This window comes from Sorex fumeus, unplaced genomic scaffold (genome assembly GCF_029834395.1).
Source record: "Sorex fumeus unplaced genomic scaffold, SorFum_2.1 ptg000007l, whole genome shotgun sequence".
Lineage (NCBI taxonomy): Eukaryota > Metazoa > Chordata > Mammalia > Eulipotyphla > Soricidae > Sorex > Sorex fumeus.
Genome location: NW_026606064.1, coordinates 2,892,400 through 2,918,820, shown reverse-complemented (window position 1 = coordinate 2,918,820; position 26,421 = coordinate 2,892,400). Strand labels below are relative to the sequence as shown.

At 43.1% G+C, this 26,421-nt stretch overlaps 1 protein-coding gene and 1 non-coding gene across 5 annotated transcripts in view; one reads left to right on the top strand and one right to left on the bottom strand.

Annotated features, from left to right (window-relative positions):
• Positions 1 to 26,140, top strand: part of CTNND1 (catenin delta 1) — a 62,330-nt gene extending 36,190 nt beyond the window's left edge. For 2 of the 4 annotated variants that reach the window (XM_056131241.1, XM_056131227.1), the window contains 15 exons: positions 79 to 614; positions 8,047 to 8,510; positions 10,142 to 10,325; positions 11,155 to 11,272; positions 12,814 to 12,967; positions 13,454 to 13,471; positions 13,932 to 14,000; positions 15,673 to 15,800; positions 15,898 to 16,048; positions 18,867 to 19,059; positions 19,517 to 19,631; positions 20,570 to 20,657; positions 21,979 to 22,041; positions 23,125 to 23,228; positions 24,025 to 26,140. In XM_056131241.1, the coding sequence (XP_055987216.1) occupies positions 79 to 614; positions 8,047 to 8,510; positions 10,142 to 10,325; positions 11,155 to 11,272; positions 12,814 to 12,967; positions 13,454 to 13,471; positions 13,932 to 14,000; positions 15,673 to 15,800; positions 15,898 to 16,048; positions 18,867 to 19,059; positions 19,517 to 19,631; positions 20,570 to 20,657; positions 21,979 to 22,041; positions 23,125 to 23,228; positions 24,025 to 24,036 (2,397 nt within the window). In that variant the 3' untranslated portion in view covers positions 24,037 to 26,140. Of the gene's footprint in view, positions 1 to 78; positions 615 to 8,046; positions 8,511 to 10,141; positions 10,326 to 11,154; positions 11,273 to 12,813; positions 12,968 to 13,453; positions 13,472 to 13,931; positions 14,001 to 15,672; positions 15,801 to 15,897; positions 16,049 to 18,866; positions 19,060 to 19,516; positions 19,632 to 20,569; positions 20,658 to 21,978; positions 22,042 to 23,124; positions 23,229 to 23,642 lie in introns of all 4 variants that reach the window. The other 2 variants (XM_056131248.1, XM_056131234.1) reach the window with 2 other exon arrangements.
• On the bottom strand, positions 5,165 to 5,246 carry TRNAL-AAG (transfer RNA leucine (anticodon AAG)). Its single transcript has one exon. It is a non-coding gene; the product is annotated as a tRNA-Leu (tRNA).
• Positions 26,141 to 26,421: the final 281 nt, after the last annotated feature.

The following is a 26,421-nucleotide window of genomic DNA, read 5'->3' as shown; positions in this document are numbered from 1 at the left end:
CAGGTAGAGTGAGCTGAAGGTAGGGGCCTCAGCTTATATTGTTCACTTATTTATTTTTTTTCTTTTCCTTACTTGAAGGTCAAGAAAGTTGTGAAGACTGTGACAACAAGGACAGTACAGCCAGTCCCTGTGGGACCAGACGGGCTGCCTGTAGACGCCTCATCAGTTTCCAACAACTATATCCAGACTCTGGGTCGTGACTTCCGCAAGAATGGCAATGGGGGACCTGTTCCCTATGTCGGGCAAGCAGGCACTGCTACCCTTCCTAGGAACTTCCACTACCCCCCTGATGGATATGGCCGCCACTATGAAGATGGTTATCCGGGGAGCGGTGACAACTATGGCAGCCTGTCCCGGGTGACCCGAATTGAGGAGCGGTATAGGCCCAGCATGGAAGGTTATCGGGCACCTAGTAGACAGGATGTCTACGGGCCCCAGCCCCAGGTTCGGGTGGGTGGAAGCAGCGTGGATCTGCATCGCTTTCATCCAGAGCCTTATGGGCTAGAGGATGACCAACGTAGCATGGGCTATGATGACCTGGATTATGGCATGATGTCTGATTACGGCACTGCTCGTCGTACGGGGACACCCTCTGACCCTCGCCGACGACTCAGGTAGGCAAGAAGTGGGGAAAAAAAGGTGTTTTTTAAAAACTGGGAGTACAACCTACCCGCTGTGCTATTGCTCTGGCCCCTAATGAAATCTTTCAATTATAAAAGTTATGTATTCTTACTATAGAAACGACTTGCAACATAGGGGCCTGCGGACAGGGTTCTGGGATCTGAGGTGGAGTGAACTATATACCAAGACCATAATGGTCAACACCATTTTAGACACATTATGTTAATTATAATGTTTTTGTTTGTTTGTTTTTTTGCCTTTGTGGACCACACCCAGCAGTACTTGGGGCTTACTCTTGCCTCTGAATTCAAGGATCACTCTTGGTGGGCTTGGGGGACTTTCTGAGGTGGCTGGGGATTGAACCCTGTGTTGGTTGCATGCAAGGCAAATGTCCTACCTGCTATAGGGCTCTTGCCCCAATTCTATATTTTTTTAAGGGCTGGAGCGATAGCACAGCGGGTAGGGCGTTCGCCTTACACGCGGCCAACATGGCCGACCCGAGTTCGATTCCTCCGCCCCTCTCGGAGAGCCCGGCAAGCTACCGAGAGTATTGGATATGCCAGACACAGTAACAACAAAGTCTCCAATGGAGACGTTACTGGGCCCGCTCGAGCAAATCGACGATCAACGGGAGGGCCTTTACCTTTACCTAATAAAAAGAAAGAAAACAACTTGTCAACTTAGGGATCTAGCCCAGAGTGTAAGCTTTGTGTTTGAGGCCTGGCTGTGAAAAGAAAGAAAACAACTTGTGATGGTCTTTATTGGTCTTAATTCTAAAGAATGGCTTTTGCTCCTACATAAGAGTTTAAGCTATTTTTGGGGCTCGAGAAATTGTACCAGGATTAAGGTGCTTGGGCCAGAGTGATAGTACAGTGGGTAGGGCGTTTGCCTTGCACATGGCCGACCTGGGTTCGGTTCCCAGCATCCTGTATGGTCCCCTGAGCACTGGTAGGGGTGATTCCTGAGTGCAGATCTAGGAGTAACCCCTGAGCATCGCTGGGTGTGACCCAAAAAGCCAAAAAAAAAAGATTAAGCTGCTTGCCTGTGTGCAGCTGTGACTGTGACCTTGGTTGGAATTCTGGCATATAGTCTTCCGAGCACTGACAGGTATGGCCACTGAGAACTGCTGGGTGTGACCCAAGAACAACACAAAAAAATCTGCAGTTTCTAAGATCAGACCCCTTTTTGGTGATAGGGTATTTACAGAGGAGTTCAAGTGTTTTTGTGAGTTTCTCCAGTTTCTGGTTTACTTATTTATTTGAATTTTGGTTTTGGAGCCACACCTGGTAGTGCTCAGAAGTTACTTCCTAGTTTGATGTTAGGACTTTACTCATGGTGAAGCTGTGGGGGTGCCAGGGATTGAGGCTTTCTGCTTGCAAAATCTGTGCTTAGCCTGTTGAGTTATATCTTTTGTCCTCTGGTTTGCTTAGAGCACATCTCTGGCTTATATGAGGCTCTGGGTTCAGTCCCAGGCACTAAATGAAAAGCCATGAAATACTACCACCAAGAATAAAAAAGAGAGAGAGAGAGAGAGAGAGAGAGAGAGAGAGAGAGAGAGAGAGAGAGAGAGAGAGAGAGTGAGTAGGAGAGAGGGGAGAGGAGAGAGATTTGCATATGAAGGACCCAGGTTTTATCCCTAGCACTGTATTGCCCTCCAAGCCACCACCAGGTTGGTAAAAATACAAACCAAAATAAAGGGGCTGGAGAGATAGTACAATGGGTAAGACATCTGACCAGTTTGGGCTTGATTTCTAGCATTCCTGGAGCACCACCAGGGATGAACCCTTGAGTAAGTAATCCCTGAGTATTGTAGCACTATTAGGAGTGATTTCTGAGTGCAGGAATAACCCTTGACCATTGACTTGTTTGGCCCAAAAAACAAAATAACCAAAAACCAGGAGAAAAAAAAAAAAAGCAAAAACCAATCCCACAAAACCCACAAAGAAATAAAAATGTTTCTTATGTTGGTTTTAATTTCAAGTTAAAAACAAACTTGATTTCATAATCCCTAATAACTTTGTGCTTAGGTTTAGTACATTAGTACTAAAAAGTCATCCTTGGGGGTTCCTTGGTGATACGGAAAAGGAGTGATTGAGTTTTGGTGGATGGTTCGTCTCAAGAGACTGCTTTATAATGATGCTTTGCAAATCTTTTCTGTAAAGGACCATATTAGAACTGTTTTAAGCTTTGCAGGTTACATTATTTATTTACTTTGCTTCTTGGGTCACACCTGGCAGTGCTCAGGGGTTACTCTTGGCTCTGCACTCAAGTATTACTTCTGGCAATGCTTGGGAGACCATGAGGGATGCTGGAGATATATCCTGGGTCGGCAGTGTTCAAGGCAAACACCCTGCTCGCTGTATTATCACTCTGGCCCCTATAATTTATGTTGTATGTAGTTACTGTCTTTTTGCAGCCATGAAAAAGTGTGAAAACCATTCTTAATTCTGAGGTTTGACCCCGGCCTTGCTTTAGAATAAATCAAAGACAGTTTTGGTAGATAACAGCTATCTACAGAGGATTCTGCCCAGGGCGTTGGCTGTCTGCTAGTTTTGATCAGTCTCCTTTTTTCTGACCTCCTCATGAGTTAAGTGATTGAACCTGTGTGCTCATGTGGTTTCTACAAGCAAAGAGAAATAAGAAGTACAAGAGATGATTTATGGTTGTCTTGATGATGAGGCTATTCCAGCAGCTGTAGGTGAATTTCCGTATGTAGGTGGGGTCATGACTTTCTAAAGAACGTGCCTTGGTACTCATTTTCATTTTCCCCATACGTTAAGTAGCTTTGGTTAACAGTGAACTGGGCTTGGCCCAGGGGTAGAGGCCACATTATCTAAGTCTGAGTCAGTCATCTTTAAGGTATCTTATGGAGAGCTAATCTAACTTCCATGTGACTCACCTTTTATTCCTGGGCAGGTGGAGGTTGGGAGCAGGCACCAGATCTCAGCTGGTGCAGCTTGGGGCATTGGTAGAAAACATTTCTCTACAGAGGAGTCTGCTCTGGGTGTTGGCTATGTCTACTAGTTTTGACCAGTTGTCTCTTTTTGACTTCCTCATGAGTTAAGTCATTGAGCCTATGTTAAGTGGGTGCTGGTGTGGCTTTTGCTGTCCATAACTGTGGTAACAGACATAAAGAGTACGACAGGGTTTGGACTTGGATTTGTGCCAAGTGGCAGTGAACTTAGAAACCTGCTTAACTAGCAGGAGCATTCACTACTTCCTGTTCCAGCTTTAAGTAATACAAGGTCAAACTAAAACAGTAAGGCTGAGTGATTAGTGGAAAAAGCACTGAACCAGAAGACCTTGGTTGTAGTTGTGCTTTTGCTTTTTGTTATGTAGCAAGTGATTTAATCTTCGTGAACACATCTTTGTTATCTTTGTGTGTGTGTGTGTGTGTGTGTGTGTGTGTGCTTTTAGGCTACACCTTGCTATGCTTACTCCTGGCACTGTGCTCTGGGATCACACCTGGCAGGGCTTGGGGGACCATATGGGGTGCCGGGATCCAACCTGGGTTGACTGTGTGGAAGGCAAATGTCTTTCCTGCTGTTCTGTTGCTTCAGCCCCTGTAGCACTGTAGCACTGTCCTCCCGTTGTTCATCGATTTGCCCGAGCGGGCACCAGTAACGTCTACATTGTGAGACTTGTTACTATGTTTGGCATATCAAATTCGCCTTGGGGAGCTTGCCAGGCTCTGCTGTGCGGGCGGGATATTCTCGGTAGCTTGCCGGGCTCTCCGAGAGGGATGGAGGAATCGAACCCGGGTTGGCTGTGTGCAAGGCAGTACCTTCTGTGCTGTCGCTCCAACCCCCTACCTTTATTATATTTTAAAACAAAGAAAACAAAGAATGTCATAATCAGTGCTTATAAAAGAAGGAAACGAAAGATCAGTTTCTCTGCTGATCAAAATTTTGTTTATTATGGTCTTTTTCTTCCCGCTTTTTGGGTCACACACAGCGATAGTTAGGGGTTATTTCTGGCTCTTTGCTCAGGAATTACTCCTGGCGGTGCTTGGGGGACCATATGGGATGCCAGGGATCAAACCCAGGTCGGCTGCATGCAAGGCAAATGCCATACCTGCTCTACTGTCGCTCCAGCCCCTATGGTCATTGTTTTTGTAACTGGTTATATTACAATAAGAAAACATGCTGACTTGCAGAAGTAGGGGAAAAAACCAGAAATGTTTTTTTCAAAAAACCCTCGATAGAAATGGAATTTTACTTAGCATAAGTAACTTTTAAAACAAAGTTCATTTTGCTTTAATAAGTAAAGTAAGTAAAAGTAAAGGCCCTCCCGTTATTCATCGATTTGCTCGAGCGGGCCCAGTAACGTCTCCGTTGGAGATTTTGTTGTTACTGTGTTTGGCATATCAAATACATCACGGGTGGCTTGCCAGGCTCTGCCGTGCGGGCGAGATACTCTTGGTAGCTTGCCGGGCTCTCCGAGAGGGGCGGAGGAATCGAACTCGGGTCAGCCATGTTGGCTGCGTGCAAGGCAAACGCCCTACCGCTGTGCTATCGCTCCAGCCCTAAAAAAGTGTTTGACCTGGCAGCGGTGGGATTCGAACCCATGCCCCCGAAGAGACTGGAGCCTTAATCCAGCGCCTTAGACCGCTCGGCCACGCTACCTCGTTTTTTAATAATGTTTAAAAATTATTTATTTTTTTCACTTGGTGCTTTGTGTATCTAACTCACTGTTGAGTGATTGATACTGACAGCTAGGAGGCAGGCCCTCTGCTCAGGCTAACCTTGAAGCTTTGGTGACAGTGGGAGTGGTTTTGTGGAACAGACAAGGGGCTTATTTGGAGAGTACTGCACAATGGATTTTCCTCTCTCCTATGGGAGCCACAGTGAGATGAGCTCACAGATAATGGGTCTTTTCCTTTCTAGTGTTTATGAATTAATAATAGCATGGCAGACTCACCCTCTAGTGGTTGTTGGTAGTACTGAAACATGAAGAATGATCTCTGGTTAGATTTTACTCCTTACCTTCAAAATTTGCTTTTGTCTCTTTTCCTTGGTGACTGCATATCCCAGTCAGTAAGTGGTGGTCAGTAGACTGTTTTGACAAAATTGGAGAAAAAAGATCGCCCCACTTTTTTGAAAGTAGTGTTTCTATGAAACATTTTGTGAGCAGAAGTAGTGTAAAGTGAAAAACAATTATATACATATGCATTTATACCATTCCTCTTTCCTTTAGTTAATGTTGTGATGACTTAGGGTTGTGCACACTCTTGGTTGTGGTGCTCCTACATACCCTTGCTGGGATTGTTCACTGGGCTCGTGCTCACACATTTTAGGTGCAGGGAATGCCTGGTAGTAGAGCTGCAGGTCTGTGCTCAGCAACCAGGACTTGAACTTCTGGCTTCATATATGCTGGACAGGTGTTTTTGAACCAGCCCTAGGCTCCTGGTAAAAACTTTGAATGTTCTGAGAACCCTAAGATAACCTACCAGATCATACCAAATACAACATAAACCTCAGAGTAAAAGTAGGAATAATATTGATCCTACAGAATGCAGTGAAAGGAATGAGCTTGGTAGAGTTACTTTCATTGCCTGGGATGCATGCTGTGTGATTGCTGTAAGACAAACCTGAAAGCTTTTATTTTTGCTTTTGTCATAACAGTGAAAATTGTCTTGGGCTGGAGCAATAGTATGGCGGTTAGGGTGCTTTCCTTGTACACAGTTGACCCGGGTTCATATTCAGTCCCCATACCCGTACCACATATGATTTCCTGAGCACAGCTGGGTGTGGCCCCCAAACAAACAAACAAAAGTTATCTTTATATTTCAGTAAAGCAAAACAAGTAGTGGTATATAGATAACTTGCAAAAGTGAAATGGTTGAACATACGAACTTTTGGGGTTTTTTGAGGGACATCAATTGCCTGTGGTGCTCTGGGAGCGTACGGTACCAGAAATTGAATCTAGACCGCCTTCCTGCAGAGCATTCCCTCAGCCTACTGAGCTATCTTTCTGGCCCAGAAACATTAACTTTTTTTTTTTTTTTGGCTTTCTTTTGGCCACCCTGGTGATACTCAGGGGTTACTCCTGACTCTGCACTCCAGAATCACTCCTGGCAGTGCTCCGGGGAACCAGATGGGATGCTAGGGATAGAACCCAGCTCAGCTGCATGCCAGGCAAATGCCCTACCTGCTGTAATATCAATCTGGCCACTGGAACATGTTTTGAAAAGTTGGGGGATACCTCTGTTGTGCTTAGAAATTAGAGACTAGAAAAATATACATTGGATATATTGAATACATTTGTTCAGTAGCAGAGATGACTTTAGGATGAATTGTCACTGTCAGTGTCCTCCCATTGTTCATCGATTTGCTTGAGTGGGCCCAGTAACATTGTGAGACTTGTTACTGTGTTTGGCATATCGAATACGTCATGGGTAGCTTGCCAGGCTTTGCCGTGCGGGCAAGATAAAGATACTCTTGGTCGCTTGCTGGGCTCTCTGAGAGGAGCTGAGGAATTGAACTCGGGTCGGCCATGTTGTCTGCGTGCAAGGCAAACGCCTTACCTGCTGTGCTATTGCTCCAGCCCTAGGATGAATTGTAAAATTTAATATTCAAGTTATTACATCATTTATACCAAAGTCAGATCATCTCCTAATGATGTCACAAGAAGTCCTGTGTTATTTTTTCGCTGTTAGATCCTATTTTATAATGTTCAAATTATGGTAAGGAGAAGGCTTAACTATGGAGTGTGTTTAAGAGTCCATCCAGGCATCTGTTTCCTGTATGTAAGTGCCTCATTTCCTCTTTAGCTAAGAGCTTGTAAGAACTGTTCTCAGATTTGATTTGGTTTTCTGACTTCTGTGGATTGAGTCAATTACTTTGGTAAACTCTGCTGTCTGAGGCCATGTATTTCAGTCTCCATCTAGAGAAGTTAGTAGCTGTCAGTTATCATTCAGATGTTTAGCAGTCAGTTTGGCTATGGTTTTATGATTAATATCTGCGATTAATATTCCACATCCTTGGTACTGATTCTCTTGGGCTAGTAGAATTCACAGAAAAATAGAAAATAGAAAGTTTTTTTTAATTGAAAAATAGAAAGTTTTAATCTAATTACAGGTGCCTTTATTTAAAATTTTTTTTTCTTTTTGGGTCATATCTGGCAGTGCACAGGGGTTACTCCTGGCTTTGCATTCAGGAATTACTCCTGGTTGTGCTTGGGACTAGATGGGATGCTGGGAATCAAACCCGGGTTGGTCTTGTGTAAGGCAAACACCCTACCTGCTGTACTGTCGCTCCAGCTCCTACAGGTGCCTTTAGAATTAATTGCCTTGTTAAGAAGAATTGGTCATTATATCATTCATGCAAAGACAGAATAGACCTAGTGTACTGGAGCCGGAGCTACCCTTATCTTGCAGAGATGGTACAGCTTGATGTATTCTTTCTACTTGATTCAACACTGCAGGAGCTATGAAGACATGATTGGTGAAGAGGTGCCCCCAGACCAATACTACTGGGCTCCTCTGGCCCAGCACGAACGCGGAAGTTTAGCAAGCTTGGATAGCCTGCGCAAAGGAGGGCCCCCACCCCCCAACTGGAGACAGCCAGAGCTACCGGAGGTGATAGCCATGCTAGGATTCCGCTTAGATGCTGTCAAGTCCAATGCAGCTGCGTACTTGCAACATTTGTGCTATCGTAATGACAAGGTGAAGACCGATGTTCGGAAGCTCAAGGGCATTCCAGTACTGGTGGGTTTGCTAGACCACCCGAAAAAGGAAGTGCACCTCGGAGCCTGTGGAGCTCTCAAGAATATCTCTTTTGGGCGTGACCAAGATAACAAGATTGCCATAAAAAACTGTGATGGTGTTCCTGCCCTTGTGAGATTGCTGCGAAAGGCTCGTGATATGGACCTCACAGAAGTCATTACCGGTGAGTTCCAGGACTAAGGGAAAATTGCTAGTGCAGTCTATGACCCCTAGATATGTTAAAAGACATAACAGCTTCTGTTTCTCTCTCTCTCTCCCTCCCTCCCTTCCTCCCTCCCTTCCTCCCTCCCTCCCACCCTCCCTCCCTCCTTTCCTTCTACAAAGTCATTATTATGATCCTTGGATATGTTAAAAGATATAACAGTTTCTGTTTCCCTCCCTCCCTCCCTCCCCTCCCTCCCTTCTACCCAGTCATTATTATGACCCCTAGATATATTAAAAGATATAACAGTTTTGTTTCTCTTTCCTTCCTTTCTTCCTTTCCACAGGGCCTTCCTCACCACCCCCCCCCCACCCCCCTTTAGCACTGAGGATTTAACTCAAAGGCCTCTCATGTGAGGCATTTGCTCTATCTCTAATCACATTCCTAGCCCTTTTAACTGAAAGATCGTGACCTGCTGATCTTTGGATCACATCCTTTTCACAGATTTATTTGGATCATTGCAAAGTTCAAAATTTTAAGGAATTGTTTGCTAATGTTTAAATTCAGAAGACATCACTTAAAATTCCAGATTCTTGGTTTCTGTTCAGTGCCTGTAAGAAAAGTAATTGATTTGAGCTGATTGGGGCATAGTTTGCAAGAATTTTCAAAACAGTCTGTTATTTTGGGTAGGGCAGGATGGGTGTTTTTCTTTTGTTTTGTCTTTTGCCACACCCAGCAGTGCACCATAGGGTCCAGGGGATTGAACTTGAATATGCAAAGGCTGGGCTCAGCCCTTTGAGCTATTGCTCCAGCCCAGTTACTTGCTCTTATTTGTTTTTTCTTCTTTTTGGTTGTTCTAGGGATTGAACAACCTCCCACATAAAAGCAAGAGTTCTACTGCTGAGCCACATCTTCAGCCCACTCATTCTGTTATTTCTGACCACTTAACAACCTTATAGAAAATTGATTCCCAAACTTTGAAGCTGTGTACCTTTTGCCACTTATCAATGTTTTTGAATTTCTCTTAAATGCCTGCTTGTTCAGATTTGACCTGCCAGATGTATACAGATATTTGTTGTTCTTGCTTTAGAAGAGTGCTTTTTCATATTGTGGCTTGTATTTCATTAGTGCATATTGACACAATTTTGTGGATCACAATCAGCATTCCAAGAGAAAGGAAAAAAGAAATAGCATAGCATTGATTCTTAGTTGGGGGCAACCTTACTCCTCAGGCCATCTTTACACTCTCTGGGGGATACTTTTGGTTGTCATAACCGGGAGTGGTGAGAGTGAGTGCTACTGGCATCTAAGGAGCAAAGGCCAGAGATAATTGCTAAGCATCTAAAATGGGCAGTAGTGCATTTCCTCACAACAAAGAAATAGTGTGTCTACACTATCAGTGGTACTCAGCATTGTTATATTAAATGTTATTTGATGAAACTGTATATCATGGTAGATGTATTTATATTGAGCCATAATGGTAAAGTGTACGTGTGTGTGTATGCATCACAAATAAGAGCTTGAATATCACTCCAGTGTATTTTGCTCATTCAGGAAGACAAAGAGTTGAGAGAATAAGGGATTTTCTTTGGCATTCTTCAGACATATTGTCTTAGATATTGGAAAGTTATCTAATGAGTTTTCTCTGCCAGGAACCCTGTGGAATCTCTCATCCCATGACTCAATCAAAATGGAAATTGTGGACCATGCACTGCATGCCTTGACAGATGAAGTGATCATTCCACATTCTGGTTGGGAGCGGGAACCTAATGAAGATTGTAAGCCCCGCCATATTGAGTGGGAGTCAGTGCTCACTAACACAGCTGGCTGCCTTAGGTAACGTGAAGGCATGGAGAATGTGAATATTGTCATTTGGGGAACTGACTTGCTTTTTTTTTTTTTTAAGTGTAGTAGTCCACCTTTCAGCCTCCATCATTGTCTTTATTGTTTATTGACTTCAACCAGTCTGCTTTTGCACAGCTCCTTTGTGTACCACATACACTGACTGGCTATGTTAGTTTTTTTTGCTGTTCGCCACATATCCTCTTCACTTCTATGCTTCTTTGACTTTACCTAATTTTTCCAGTGTGTACCATAAGTAATGTGCTTGTCTAGTTTGGACTTGTGTGTGTCGATGTTTTTATCCCTAATTATCTGTATATCTAGCCAGGCAGTTGCAAAAAAAAAAAAAAGGAAACAAAACAACTTTTAGTACTGAGTACAACAAAGGTGGGGGATGGGGTGAGGGAGATGTGTTCTTCCTTTGACCTGAAATGCCCTTTCTCCTTTATCATTTGAGACTAAACTCAAGTCCCTTTATTTCATGAATTTTTCAGGATTTCTGCTTAGTTCCTATAGAAGCTGCAATATATTCTTCTCTCTTTGTAATATATCTGTGTGTCATCTGATCCATTCTTCATTTGAATTTCCATATATGAGGTGTCAATTCTATCTGAAATTCTTGGTGCACTTTGTTAAACCTCCTCCCACCTCACCAATTTTAACAAGCCTCAACTTTGTTTCAAGTGTATTGCCTTCTGTATAGCAGGTACTCACTTTTTGTTACAGTGGATAGAAAAAATACGAGACTTAGAGATGTTGGGAGATATTAAGGGAAGATATTAATGGATTTTCGCTATTCTCAAGCCTTTCCCTTTTCTCTCAGAAATGTCAGCTCAGAGAGGAGTGAGGCTCGCAGAAAACTTCGGGAATGTGATGGTTTAGTGGATGCACTCATTTTCATTGTTCAGGCTGAGATTGGACAGAAGGATTCAGATAGCAAGGTAAGCTAATGGCTGAAGGTATTCTGTTATATGTGCTGTACATGTGGTACATATGGTACGTGTTTATAGACCAACCACTGGTCTACAGATTGCTTATGGTTCACAGGTACCTAAGGATTGAAAACCAGAGCCACAGAAGGGGCTGGAGGGATAGCACAGCGGGTAGGGCGTTTGCCTTGCTCGCAGCCAACATGACCGACCAGGTTCAATTCCCAGCATCCCATATGGTCCCATCCCAACCACTGCCAGGAGTAATTCCTGAGTGCATGATCCAGGAGTGACCCCTGAGCATCGCCGGGTGTGACCCAAAAAGCAAAAAAAAAAAAAAAAAAAAAAAAAAAACCACCAGAGCCACAGAAATAGTACAGTGAGTAAGGCACTTGCCTTGTATATGGCCAACCCTGGTTAGATTGCTGGCATCCCATATGGTTCCCTGAACATGGGCAGGAGAACCAGGAATAACCCCTGGGCTGGGTGTTGTAAACAAGCAAAATATGTTGTAAGCCAGTGTTTCCCCTCAGTAGTTATCAGTACCAATCCTTGGGGTTGGTATACAGATAGGTGATATCCACAAATGGATGAGTGGTTTAGGTATGTTATCTCAGGTTTTTAAGTAACATTAGATACTCGTACCATTACTGACTGTCTAACATGTGTGTTCACCTTAGATGAAGACTTGTTTTTAGAATTTCCTTGGCCAGGACTGGGGGTGTGACTCAGTGGTAGAGTCACTCATCCTGTCAGTCCTTGGGTTTGATTCCTGAAACTGCCACTCCTGTCTCCTATATAATTTCTTTTTCCTACATATTTAATTTTTGAGTTTTGGAACCACATACAGCAGTGCTCAGGGGTTGATTCTAGCTCTGTGCTCTGTAATTGTACCTGACTGTACTCAGGGGATTATGTGATGTTTGGGATGGAACCCAGGCTCCTACAGACAAATCATGTGTTCTATCCCTTTGAGCTATCTCCCTGGTCCTACATGTAAAAGTTGTTTAACTACTCCAGGGTTTGACTTTTTTTTTCAGTAGGGAAAAAGCCAGAGTGATGCCAAGTTTTGTGTCACACATTAAAAACTGGCAAAAGTCGATTTTTTTTTCATTATTTGGACCTTTTGTTAGGCTCAAAAATTAATCTATAAGGATTTGGAAAAGCTTGAACACTTAAGAAAGGCATCATGAAAGATGATGAATTGGGCTATGCTTTGAGGATCAATCCATATGTGTGTGTATGTGTGAGTGTGTGTGTGTGTTTGTGTGTGCGTGGCCACACCCAGTGATGCTCGGTGCTTCCTCCTGGCTCTGTGCTCAGTGTCACTCCTGGCAGTGCTGGGAGTAGCCATTGTATGTAGTGTCAGAGATTGAACAGCAGTTCACTGCCCAAAAGAAGAGCATCTTAACCACTTACTCTCTTACCAGTCCGAAACTCAATAGCTTAAATTGTGGAACTCAATAGCTTAAATTGTGGAAACCTCTTTTTGCTGAGAGATCACTATAGGCATGCTCTTCTCTCATTGTGTATTTTGTATTTTGTTCCCAAAGCTGGTGGAGAATTGTGTTTGCCTCCTTCGAAACTTGTCATATCAAGTTCACCGGGAGATCCCGCAGGCAGAACGATACCAAGAGGCACCTCCCAGTGTTGCCAATAATGCTGGACCACATGCAGCCAGTTGTTTTGGGGCCAAGAAGGGCAAAGGTGAGTTCTGGTTTTCTTTTTTCTTCCTCTTTAATATAGGATGGGTAAAGGAAGGAATACTTGTAGCTTTACGTGTAAAATGTTTGTCGAGCAACAGAGTAGCCTGTCTAGTCAAGGTTTTCTTTTTCCTCTGCTCTGTGTTGAGTGTTTCATTCTAGGTGATAATGGTGGTGGTGGTGGTGGTGGTGGTGGTGGCGGCGATGGTGGCGATGGTGGTGATGGTGATGGTGGTGATGGTGGTGATGGTGGTGGTGGCAGTGGTGGTGGTGATGGTAATCATATGTATCAGTGACAGGGAAAGTGATGGACGAGAATTCAACTAACTTGGGGCCTTCTCCCCCCCATTCCTCCTTTGTGTTTCCTGTGCTTTTCTTTTCCTCTCTTCGCTTTTTTGCTTATTGCCCATCATCTGTTGACATCTTTTTCCTGCATTTTTCTTCCTTCATTTCTCTCCTTTGCTTTCCTTCTTGGGTGACGTTCTGGAAGATGAATGGTTCTCCAGAGGTGAGTGGAATATTTTAAGGCACTTATTTTCTAATTTGCATGTTTGTGTTTGGCTTCCCTAGTACTTCCTTGCCTAACCCTTCCCTGCAGATGCATGTAGGACAATTCAGTTGAGGGAGACCACTGGAACAAGTTTAGCTTCTCTGAGCTAATGACTCATGGCATGCTATTTCTGGGTAATAGTCCCAGTTATCAGAACTGAGGGCAATAGGAGAAATTGTGGCTGTTTTTATCTACGTATCTGCACCTATTTTCCATCCTTGTTTCTGAATATTCCCCTGCTGGGAAAATATGGTGGCCCTGATTTTTTTTCTCTTACTTTTGATATATCTCTGATTTAAGATTTAAGATACATCTCAGATATATCTCTGACTTTTTATTTTGAGGAGTAAAAAGTAAACCAGATAGTTTTCCTCTTTTAAACTTTTTCTCTCTCCCTACCTCCTTTTAATTTCCAAAGGGAAAAAGCCCACAGAGGATCCAGCAAATGATACGGTGGATTTCCCTAAAAGAACAAGTCCTGCTCGAGGTAAATTTTTTTCCCTCAGTCTTATGGGTGTGTTATAAATATGATTCACAGACAACTTGTTTGTAGCCTAAGAGCTGACTGTGCAGTGTATTTTCTCACTTATAAATTTGAAGTGACTATATCTTTGTGTTCATCAATATAGTGAGTCCAAAACTCACTCCTTCACAATAAAAAAAGTTAGATTTTTTTAAAATCTGTGATGAGCTCTCATTCTTTTTTGTGCGCAAGGGAGATGGGTCATACCCAGTGTTGTCGGGGCTTTCTCCTGTCTCTCTGTTCAGGGATGCCTCCTGGCAGTGCTCAGGGGAGCATATGGAGTGGAGGAGATGGAGCCCGGGTTGGGAGTGCAAGACAAGCACCTTACCTGCTATATTATCTCGCCAGAACTGTCTCCTCTATTGAGATTTAGTAGAAATGGGTAAAGTGCGTTAATTAAAATAGAAAGAATTCATTTGAGAGAAAGAATCTTTCAAAGTAAATTGGAAGAGAAGAGCAGAAAGAAAAGAGAGGGAGGAGTTAAATATGATGGACTGACACCTGTTTTGCTCTTTCTATGTATTAATTCTTTTTGTTGTTGTGAGGCGTTCCCATGAGTTGCTCAGGGAGTCCACGGACCACTTGTGATGCTGCCCAGGCTGGCTGGAGAGTTTGCTCAATGTGCTAGAGCACACACCTTGCCTGTAGGAGACCATGTAGTGAGCCCAGGCCTTCTTTAAGCAAAGCATGCACTCCATCCAGCAGACCACCTCTCTCTGGCTCTCAGTGGATTAGTTAGTGGTATTTTGTTTGTTATTGTGAAGAAGATACATTTTTTTGAAAGAAAGTTAGATACTGAGAGAAGGGGGTGAGTAAGAAAACAGTCTTGTCAGAGGGGGGAAAGCAGAAGGGAGATAGAGATACATATTCCGAATACAGCTTGAAAAGGCCTTCTTTTCTTTCATCGCCACTCCTAAAGGTGCTCAGGGCCTACTTCCAACCCAGTGCCTGGGGTTTGACAGCATTGACCCAGTCTTCAAGCATGCAAAGCATGCTTTCCATGTTAAACTATCTCTGTGGCTTGAATTAATTCTTGAGAATAAGAACTGGGGGGCCTTTTTCCACTCTGAAGAAGCCCAACTTCTCTTTTGAACACATTTCTCTCTTTCCTCAGATTTCTCTAAATTTTCTGTCAAATACTATTTTGCTTCACTTAAAAAAAAAAGAATAAGTATTATGGGCCAGAGATATACTTCAGTGGTTAAGGCATTTGTTTTAAATTTGATGGATCTTGATTTGATTTCTGACACTGTATATGTTTGCCTGAACACCTTCAGGTGTGGCCAGTGCCCACCCTGCATCCCAGTTTCCTACCATCCTCTCTTCCCTCCTCTCCCCAAAATGATGAGGAATAGGGAGATGGTTCAGATGACTGAAATGCATGTATTGCATGCATGCTTTGCATCTCTGAACACTGTTGGGAGTGAACCCTGAGCACCAAAGCATGTGATCCAAAATCTAACAAGAAGAATAATTGGTGACGTGAAATTAAGGTATTTGTTGTTGGGTGATAAGTGTTAAGGGAAAACAAAGACATATGAACATAGATCTGTCAATTATAGTACTTTAATCAGCCAGAGCCTAGTTTGTGTATACTGATTTGCCTCCTGTACCTTCTTCCCTTATTCCTGTACAGGCTATGAGCTTTTGTTTCAGCCAGAGGTGGTTCGGATATACATCTCACTCCTCAAGGAGAGCAAGACTCCTGCTATCTTAGAAGCCTCTGCTGGAGCAATCCAGAACCTGTGTGCTGGGCGCTGGACAGTGAGTATCATATAGAAAGTGGATTTGGAGGTGGGAGAACTTAGCTAGTTTGCTGCCATTTGCAATTTGTCCCACTTTTTCCATGTGCTGCGTCTAGTATGGTCGATATATACGTTCTGCTCTGCGTCAAGAGAAGGCCCTTTCTGCCATAGCTGACCTCCTGACCAATGAACATGAACGGGTAGTAAAAGCAGCATCTGGAGCACTAAGAAATCTGGCCGTGGATGCTCGCAACAAAGAATTAATTGGTAAGGAATTAAGTGTTAACCACTGTCTCAATTGTAGTCTAGTGCCTTTAATCTAGAGGTATTAAATTTATTTGTTGAAGTAACTGAGAGGAAGGATGCTAGTTGTCCACGGTTTGTGAATCCAAGTTTTGAAGAGGGTTCCAGTTTAATACTTCTTGGAAAGACAAATGATTTCTCTTCAAAAACAGAATATTTGCTATTAAGCCTTCTTTTGTTACTAGGCATTTATTTAAGTACGCCTGTGTGTTCTCATCTAATTCTTACTGCTTTACAAAGATTCATTTATTTATTATTACTTTAAATTTTTTTTTTGATTTTGGGGCCACACCTTGCAGTGCTCAGAGGTTACTTCTGGCTCTACACTTGGGAATTACTCTTGGGGTTTCTCTGGGAAACATATGAAATGCTGGGGATTGAACCTGGTTGAGTTGCATGCAAGGCAAGCACCCTACTGCTTGTACTATCTCTCTCACCCCCAGATTCAGTAATTATTTGTGTTTTTGGACCACACTTGGTGGTGCTCAGGGCTTTGTGCTCAGGGGTCATTCTTGGCATTAGGACCATATGTGGTACAGGGGATAGAACCTGGGTCAGTCATGTGCAAGGCAAGCACCCAACCTACTGTGCTATATCTCCGGTCCCAAGTTCATTATTAATAGTATGAAAAAACTGGTTGGAGTAAATTACCCAGTTTTATGTGGCAGATACCTTTTTTTCCCTTCTTTTTCAAAATTCCTACCTTCAGTTGAACTATTCTTTAATATTCCATATACTTTTTATTTTATTTATTTAATGTAGGAGTACTGCTATTTATTCAGCCACTGATTAGCTGATTGAATTGGGCATGAACTCCACCCTTTCTTTTTTTCATTTTTTATAATTTTATTTATTGAATCACCATGAGAGCAGTTACAAAGCTTTCGGGTTTAAGTCTTGCTAATACAATGAAACACCCGTACCTTCACCAGTTCCCATTCTCTACCACCAAAATCCTAGTATACCCCCACCCCACACCCTCCCCCTACCTGTGGGGCAGATGATTTTCACATTACTCTCTGTCTACTTTGATCACATTCAATATTTTGACACCAGACCCACCATTATTATTTGGGATTTTACCCCAACACTCAGATATGCTGCAAAGGCAACAGTAGACAATTTGTTTTCTATTCCTGGTTAAGAATAACATTTGATGTCGCATGACTGCAGTAGTGGCCAGGCCATTTTGAAATTCCAAAATTTTAACACTTAAATCTGGAGGGATTTCTGCCCAAACCTGCTGAGTTCTGAGATTTGTTCCTGAGTCTCTGGGATCATGGCCATTAAGCAGCTTGATCAGGAGCCAGAGAGGCCGTTCATGGGCGGTGACTCGGAGTCTCTTTGGGACAGTGAGGAAAGGGCCGGCTCCACCCTCAACCTATGAGGCCCCATGTGTCTCGTCACTGCGGGCCCAAACCTGACTGTCCAGTGGCCTCTGGAGGATGTCGGCCACCAAGCCGCCAAGGGAGAGCAGGCGGAGGGACAACACCCTTTCCCCCCTGGGGTGGCCCGGTGACAGTAACCTACTGCAGGGACCAGACACATTTTTGCCAAAAGCCACTGGGTTTCAAGATTTGTTTGAGTCTCTGGGATCATGGCCAATAATCGGCTTGATCAGGAGCCAGAGAGGTCGTTTGTGGGCGGCGACTCGGGGTCTCGTTGGGATGGGGAGGAATGGGCCAGCTCCACACCTGTCCCGTGGGGCCCCACGTGTCTTGTCACTGCGGGTCCAAACCTGACTGTCCTATGGCCTCTGGAGGATGATGGCCACTGAGCCGCCAAGGTGGGAGCAGGCGGAGGGACAACACCCTTTCCTCCCTGGGGTGGACCGGCGACAGTAACATACTGTGGGGTCTGGACGCATTTCTCCCAAAAGCCGCTGGGTTTTGAGATTTGTTTCTGAGTCTCTGGGATCATGACCATTAAGCAGCTTGATCAGGAGCCAGAGAGGCCGTTTGTGGGCGGCGACTTGGGGTCTCGTTGGGATGGGGAGGAAAGGGCTGGCTCCAGCTCCATCCCGTGAGGCTCCGCGTGTCCCGTCACTGCAGGCCCAAACCTGACTGTCCAGTGGCCTCTGGAGGATGGTGGCCACCGGGGCACGAGGGGGAACAGGCCAAGGCACAAAACCTATTCCCACCTGGGTTGGCCCAGCGCCAGTAACCTACCTACTGCAGGGACCGGACGTATTTCTACCTAAAGCTGTTGGGTTTCGAGATTTGTTTCTGAATCTCTGGTATCATGCGATTAAGCAGTTCGATCAGGAACCAGAGAGGCCATGCCTCCGATTATATAGCTGAGCCTGAGGTGGTTTGTGGGTGTGTGTCTCTCACATACCTAACTTTTGACTGTTTACTTTTGACTGTTTACTTTCTTGGTAAACTTTTCCCCAAGTTTTTGGGGTCTGGCACAGCAGCAATTTTGGGGTATCTGGAAGTATGTATCAGGTTGCTGTATCAATGCATCAGGCTGCTGAAGCACTCGCCTCACAGGTACGGATTGACCTGCTGGCAGCACCATACCCCCTCCATATACTTTTTAAATTCTGAAATGCCAGTATAGCATATTTGAAAGTATGTTGTTTCAGTGTAATTTACAGACAGTATATTCAGGGCAATTCCATGTTCTTTGCCCTATTGATATGATAATCCTTCAGGAGAATGAAGGTTTTATATGGACATCACTAAAGTTTAATGATTTAGTGCATTTAAGTATGAATGTTAGACTCCTTGTAACCTGAGTCAGCCTGTTCTTCACACACATTCCTGTCTTTGTGCTGTAGGTAAACATGCAATTCCTAACCTGGTAAAAAATCTGCCAGGAGGGCAACCGAGTTCTTGCCAGAATTTCTCTGAGGACACTGTGGTCTCTGTTTTGAATACTATCAATGAGGTTATTGCTGATAATTTGGAGGCTGCCAAAAAACTTCGAGAGACACAGGGTATTGAGAAGCTGGTGCTGATCAATAAATCAGGGTGAGTTAAACGTTTAAAATCACAAAGAGTTTGGGTATGCAAGGGGAATTGGTAGCCAGGAACTTTTCCCCTTTTGCTTTGTAAGATTATTTCTCCCCTTGTTTACATACAAAATGTGCAGAGGTACTGCTCTTCTGTCTTAATGTTTACCCATAAATTGATAATACTTTCCAGTGTGAGAGAGAGAAGAGAAGAGAAGAGAAGAGAGAGAGATATTGTTGTTGTTGGGGCAGAATATAGGACTTGATGAATATTTGATCTTGCCTGCTCTGGTATCTTCCCTGGTCTTTATCTCTTTTTCTTTCTTTCTTTTCTTCCTTTCTTTTCTTTCTGTTTCTTTCTTGGGATTGAACCCAGGTTCTCACACATGCAAGGCAAGTGCCCTTCCACTGAGCTACATCCCCAGTCTTCCCGGGTCTTAAACCCAAATTCCATGTGATGTTATTTCTCTCAAAAGGAACCGCTCAGAAAAAGAAGTTCGAGCAGCAGCACTTGTATTACAGACAATCTGGGGGTATAAGGAACTGCGGAAGCCACTGGAAAAGGAAGGATGGAAGAAATCAGACTTTCAGGTAGCATGGAACAGAGCATTTGCTTTTTGTTTGGTTTGGTTTGGTTTAGTTGTTTCTTGGAAGCATGGAACTGAACCTTTTATTTGTTTGATTCTATTTTATTTTTATTTTTTTGGCGGGGGGGGGGGGCGCTTCTTAGTCTCAAGTAATGTTTTGTCTTTGGTTTCTATTAGTGCACTAATTCTTTTTTAGTAAAGAGATTGGTGTACTCCTCTCCAAAAACAGTTGTGACTTATCTTAACTGCCAAACAGGTCTTCCTCTGTATTGTGACATATTGTATATACTGGTGTTGATGTAAGATGATGCTCTTTGCAGTTCTCTTCGAGTCTGATATAGTTCTTTGAAGGAACTGGCTATTTTCTAAAATTATGTCTCCTGATAGGGTTCCCCACCCCCCACTCCCTTTGCTTACCCTCCTCTCCCCACCCGTCCTGTCTTTTTTTTTTTTTTTTTTTTGCTTTTTGGTTCACACCTGGTGATGCGCAGGGGTTACTCCTGGCTCTGCACTCAGGGATTACTCCTGGCGGTGCTCAGGGGACCATATGGGATGCTGGGAATCGAACCCGGGTTGGCCGCGTGCAAGGCAAATGCCCTACTCGCTGTGCTATCTCTCCAGCCCCCCCTCCTGTCTTTATTCCTTGGTAATTGAACTCAGGAATTGCGCTAGGGTTGGCTGCATGTAAGGCAGATATGTAAGGCAAATGCATAAATGCCTTTACTGTCTCTGGCCCGATAATATGGGTACTTGGTACTTTTGTAATCTCCATGAAAACAAATGGAAGACATAATATTGTGTCTTTTTGTGTAAGTATTATATGTTATCCTTTGAAAGAAAAGTTATATTTGGGAACAGGGGTCTAAAGATCTATTTTAAGGATATGAGCACTTAGGTGAACCTAGAACTCTCATGTTGCTGCATTTTATGTTTGCTCTCCAGGTGAATCTCAACAATGCCACTCGAAGCCAGAGCAGTCATTCATATGATGATAGCACTCTTCCTCTTATTGACCGGAACCAGAAACTAGGTACTGTATTCAGGCCATGCCTCTGTATTTTTGTTGTACACGTGGTGTTTTTTTGTGGGCATACTATTTTAGAAATAGGATAGAGTGACCAGAGAGATAATACCAAGATGGTAAGCACTTCAGGTAGAGCCACATTATTTAAAAATAATGCTTTTTAAAAATTGTTATGTTAGCATGTCTAAGTTTATATCTTTAAGTGAACTAAATCATTAAAATCAACCAGCGCAGTAAATAGTAATATATAGTAACCATACCAATTCAAGCTGCATTAAGTCTTCATAACTATTTAAGATTGAAAGTGGCTCTGAGACAAACTAATTTGAAAATTGATCTCTCAGAGTGATATGTGTGTGTGTGTGGGGGGGAAGGTGGTTAGCGCCACACCCAGCTGTGCTCAGGGATTACTCCTGGGCCTACATGCAGGGATCACTCCTGGCAGGGCTGGGAGACCATATATGGTGATGGGGATCAAACCCAGGTGGGCCACATGCAAGACAAAGTGCCCTAATAAATGTTCTATCTCTCGGGCCCCCATGAATGGTTTCTGCTATTAGGAGTGTGTAGGAAAGGGACATTTTGGGGGTTGGGGTGGGGTGGGGTCACACCCAGTAGTGCTCAGGATTTACTACTGGCTTTGTACTCAGGAATCACTCAGGTGGACTTGGGGGACCATATAGAACGCCAGGGATTGAACCTGGCTTGGGCACATGCCAGACAAGTGTACTACCTTTAAAACTATTGCTCTGGCTCCCTAAAAAGGGATCTCTTTCTATTCTTGTAGTTTTGGCTACACCTGGTGGTGGTAAGGACTGTTTCTGGCAGGGTGCACAGGAGTTATTTCCAGAGGTTCTAGAGATTAGAACTTGGGACCTCTGCGTGCAAAGTGTTCACTCTAGGTCTCTTAGGCATCTCCCCAGCCCCTGAAAAGGGATCTCTTTTAAGTCCCATCAAGACTTTATATAATACCTGTAAAAATTTGTACATAATATTGAGTAATATATAATATTCAGTAAAGATTTGATGGGAGGAGCTGGAGCGATAGTATAACAGGTAGGCGTTTGTGTTGCATGTGACCAATCTGGGTTTAAATTAACCTGGCACCCCACATGGTCCCCTGAGCCCATCAGGAGTGATCTTTGAGTGCAGAGCAGGAATTAAGCCTGAACACTGCTGGGTGTGCTTGCCCCCAACTCTGCAAAAATTTTCTTTTTTTTCTGGGAGGTTTGGAAAGTAAAAAGAGACTTACTAGAGAATAAATTTTATGATGTTTAGATTTTGGGGGGTTGGTTTTTGACTTGCATAACTTTTTGACTTCATACAGATAAGAAACCTGATCGGGAAGAAATACAGATGAGCAGTATGGGATCAAACACAAAATCATTAGGTAGGTAATTCACTGCTGCTTAAGGACAGGATTAATATTTTGTTGGGATGAGGAATGAGAACTGACTGGCTCTTCAGGTTTTTCCAACACCCCTCCATTTACCATCTTAGAAAACGCATTAGCTACACATATCCATTTTTCCAATAAATATAAATATGATCATGATCCATCTACGTTTTTCTGTATTCCCATTTGTTTAAAAAAATTTTTTTTGGGCTCCTTCTAGCAGTGCTGGTGTTACCATGTATGGTGCTGGGGATTGAATCTCGATCTCTCTTCATGCAAAGCATGCATTCAGCCCATTGAGCTATTTCTCTTGCCCTCAAAGACTGAAAAAAAAATCTTCATATGCCTCTCTCATTAGTAGAGAATCAAGTTTGTGTTCCTAACTTCTTACTCAATCACTCAACCTAGGCTCCTTGTCTTTGCATATATACTGTATTAGCCTACCAGTCTACTTGCTCTTTTCTCTTCACGGCATACTCTAAAATTTTTGATTTTGTAATATCACCTACTAAATAATCTTCTCATTTGCTTTTTAAAACTTCTTTTATCCCCAAAGGCTTAACCAAAGTCTTGTCTCTTTGGTGATGTTCCAAACTATTACAGCATACCTTATTTATTATTATTATTATTTTTTCTTCACACCCAGAAACACGCAGGGCTTACTCCCCACTCTTTGCTTGGGTATCACTCTTGGCAGGCTTAGGGGATGATTTGGGGTGCCAGGGATTGAGCCCAGGTTGACTATGTGCAAGGCAAGCGACTTGTTCTCTGTACAATCTCTGACCTCTACATCTCCACTTTAATTTCAATACCTGTACTATATAGAGCTCTTCAATATAGTTATTTTAAATTTTTCAAAGTTTTCAAACAAACTCTGGGTATGTTTTACATGTTACCTTCCCCATTTACCTTTCATTTTCTTTTTAAAGTAGGAACCACCAATATTAATGCTCTTTTTTAGCTGTGATAAAATCTCAGTTCCCATAGATATCCTCCATTCACATTTCCCTGCGTATTATAGATTGCCCAGTGGAGGAGAATACCATGTTTCTGTATACATTTCTTCTTCCTCTCCAGATAACAGCTACTCCACACTGAATGAGAGAGGGGACCATAACAGAACACTGGATCGATCTGGGGATCTCGGTGATATGGAGCCACTGAAGGGCGCACCCTTGATGGTAAATCCTCTTTACGTGCTATTGTACTTCAAAGGGTGGGAAGCCTGCCTATTTTGTGAAAAGGGGGAAAGTACCTAGTGAAAAATAACTTGCTTTTCTGCTAGGTGTTTTCAGGGAAAAAGTAAGAAGTAATAAGTTCTACTTAAAGTTGTGATTTCTCAGATCAGTATTCTTCTGTGAAAGAGAAGGGAGAAGGAAGGTCCGAATTGTCTTACTGCTAAGACTGATGCTAACTGATCTATTCTCATATGTTGTTCTCTTTCTGTCCCTGTTGCTTCTCAAGTGTCTTACCTTTCTCTTCCTATTTATTATCTTGTTTTAACGTAAAAAGGTGGGATTTTCCTTTGTTCGGGCACATACTCACAAGGTTTCTATTTCTTTACTCTCATACTAACAACTTGCATGTGTTCACAGCAGGACCATGGTCAGGAATCTCTGGAGGAAGAGTTGGATGTGTTGGTTTTGGATGATGAGGGGGACCAAGTGTCTTTACCCCCCATGGTATGTTCTCTGGCCACCTGAAGAGCATCCTCCAGGAAGGAGACTCCATGTGCCAGCTGTTTGCCAATCATGCTCAGCCGATCAGGCCAGAGACACTGATCTTGGCCGTGTGGGGCTTGGGGTACTGCTTCTGTGATTATTTTACCTCTTAAGAAGCTGGGACGTGCAGCTGGTGATCTAATTCTCCATTGTATGCTGCTTTTCTCCCTCCAGATTTGCTCAACTGTCTTCTGGTTCTCCTTGTTTCCAACCCTATTAACATCTCTTTCTCTTTTTTTTTTTCTCCCCCACACAGCAGAAGATTTAGCAGCGCTATCTCTGCTCCATCTGGGCTTATAATATATGTATTTTTATTTTTTGGTGGTGAGATGGACTGATGATTTTTCCCTTTCTTCGCTGGACTATTGTGCCAACTGCCAGGCTGCCTCCTGCCCTTATAGCCCTCAGTGACTGCCTTCTTTCCATCGACTCCTAATTTCCTCCAATGAAGTTTAATCGTTCCTCCTCCCCCTTCAAGATCCCCACCAATTGCTCCCAAGAAGCCTGACTCAGTGATATGCATATTTTGAGAAACTGCTGCAGATTAGCTCTTTCCCTGACCCCAGCTCTCCCTGGAACTCTTGTTCTTGTATGGAGGGAGGAAGAGAATGGGACTCTTCACTGGAAACTATAGGAAGAATTGGGAGTAACATGCTGTGCATATACAGAGTCCAGCAATCTGATACAATGATGATTCTTATCAAGATTTTTTTCTGGTGGGGAAGGGTTTTTTTTTTTTTTTTTGAGAATGGAAGCATGAGCTCTTCCCTGATGCCTATTGAATATTTTCGAAGCAAAGAAGACTGACAACATAGGCACATTCCACCTGGCAAGGGCCCTTGAGTAAGTGAAGGTCTCCTAGAACTGAGATTCAGAAACCTTGCTCTCCTCATCTCCAGGGCAGGGATCATCAAGGACCTACAAACTCCATCTCTTTTCCAAGCCTCATGCCAATCCTGGGCTGTTGTCACCTTTTACTGAGGCTGTCCTTACCCTTCCTCTCCCATCCTGTGATATATCTGCTAACTTGGCCTGGCCGTTTGCAAGATGCTGTAGAAAAGAGAATGCATCAAGGAAGAACTTACGGGGTGAGGAGGAGCAGAATGATGTCTTCTGGGGAGAAGAACCTCTAGGAGGAGCTAATAGGAATGTACATGAATCTGTTAGTCTGAAACTGTCAGAAATCTTTAAGCTGGCTTCTCGTTGCCCTGTTTCTCCTTTTATTACCCGAATAGTTCTATCTTTCCCTGCCTATTCCTTGGATTGGTTGACTGACTAAAGGACTTGATGTACATACTCCTGCCCCCTTTACCCTAAAGAGGTGGGAATTGCCCCTGGCTTTGCCTCTTCTTTGTGCCTTTGGCCTGGGATGCATCTCCCCCTTCCCTTCCATGTGCCTTTCTTTGCCTCTGCAGTCTCACTTGTCATGATTTTTCAAATTATATTTTGTTGCCTTTTTTTTTTCTTAACCCACTATGGACCCTACGTAGCAGAAAGGAGAGGTGACTTTGAGCACCTCAGATTCTCCATTGGGAATTAGCCTCTAATTTCAGCCATAGCAAACTTTTGCTCAGTAGTATATGGTTTTTACGAAAATCCTATCTATTCTAATGAATCTCAAAATGAGGTTGGTGGAAGGAGTGGTGAGTGGTGCAGCTTTTAATCTTTAGTCGCCCAGAATATATCATCATCTCGAAAGGGGTTGCAGGGAAGTTGTGTCATCCCCCTGTACTCTTTCCCCATACCACCTCTTTTCAATTTAGTGTATGTTAGCATATTGGAATAGAGAAATCCGATCCTTATTTGTCTTTAACCCCTCCCCTTAATCTAAATGTTCTGTTCAATGCAACTGGAAATCTCGATCCTTCTCCTCTTTTCCCCTTATAGATAGAGGCTATGGGTAGGAGAAAAGTACACAATTCACCATCCACCTTCCCCTTTCTCTATACATTAAAATCCCTATGTACCCTTCTCTCCAGGTCCCATTTCTTCCTACTCCTTTCCTGACAAAAAGGAGCCTTTTCCTTTCTATGACCCTATAAGCATACTGCACAGGGGCAATTACCCCCATCCAGACTGGCTCCACTCTTGGTTTCTCATGTTCTCCTCTGCTCTTTTCCTGGTGCTCTTTTTCTCGGTGGGGTGTGGGTAATAGAACAACCTGGGCTTTGGGGAACCTTTAACTTTTTTTTTTCCTTTTGTTATAAAAACACTAAAACATTCAATTCCAGAGAACCAAAAATCCCACCTTCCCACCGAATACTACTAAGGAGCATGTCTTTTGCTCCATACCTTTTCTGTTTTTCTTTCTCTTGTAATGCTTTTAAAAAACAAATGAGTTTTTTTTATATAAATAAAGTTTTTAAAGTGTGTATGTGGGGGGTCTGTGTCATTTCTTCACTCAAGCTATATCTCTTCCCTCCTTTTCATCTTGGTTACTTCCTTATGTATCAGTGTCCTTCATCAGTACCAGGATGAATTTATTTTTAACTCAATCCCAGGTCTTATTAAATAAAATTCTTTTAAATCATATAATAAACATTTTCCTTCTGATTAATCTTAAAAATTTAAATGACTAGGTAGACCATAGGGGTTTAGACATGGAGATAGGCAGCAGAATGAGAAATTAATGACTTACTAGTTAGGATTCCTT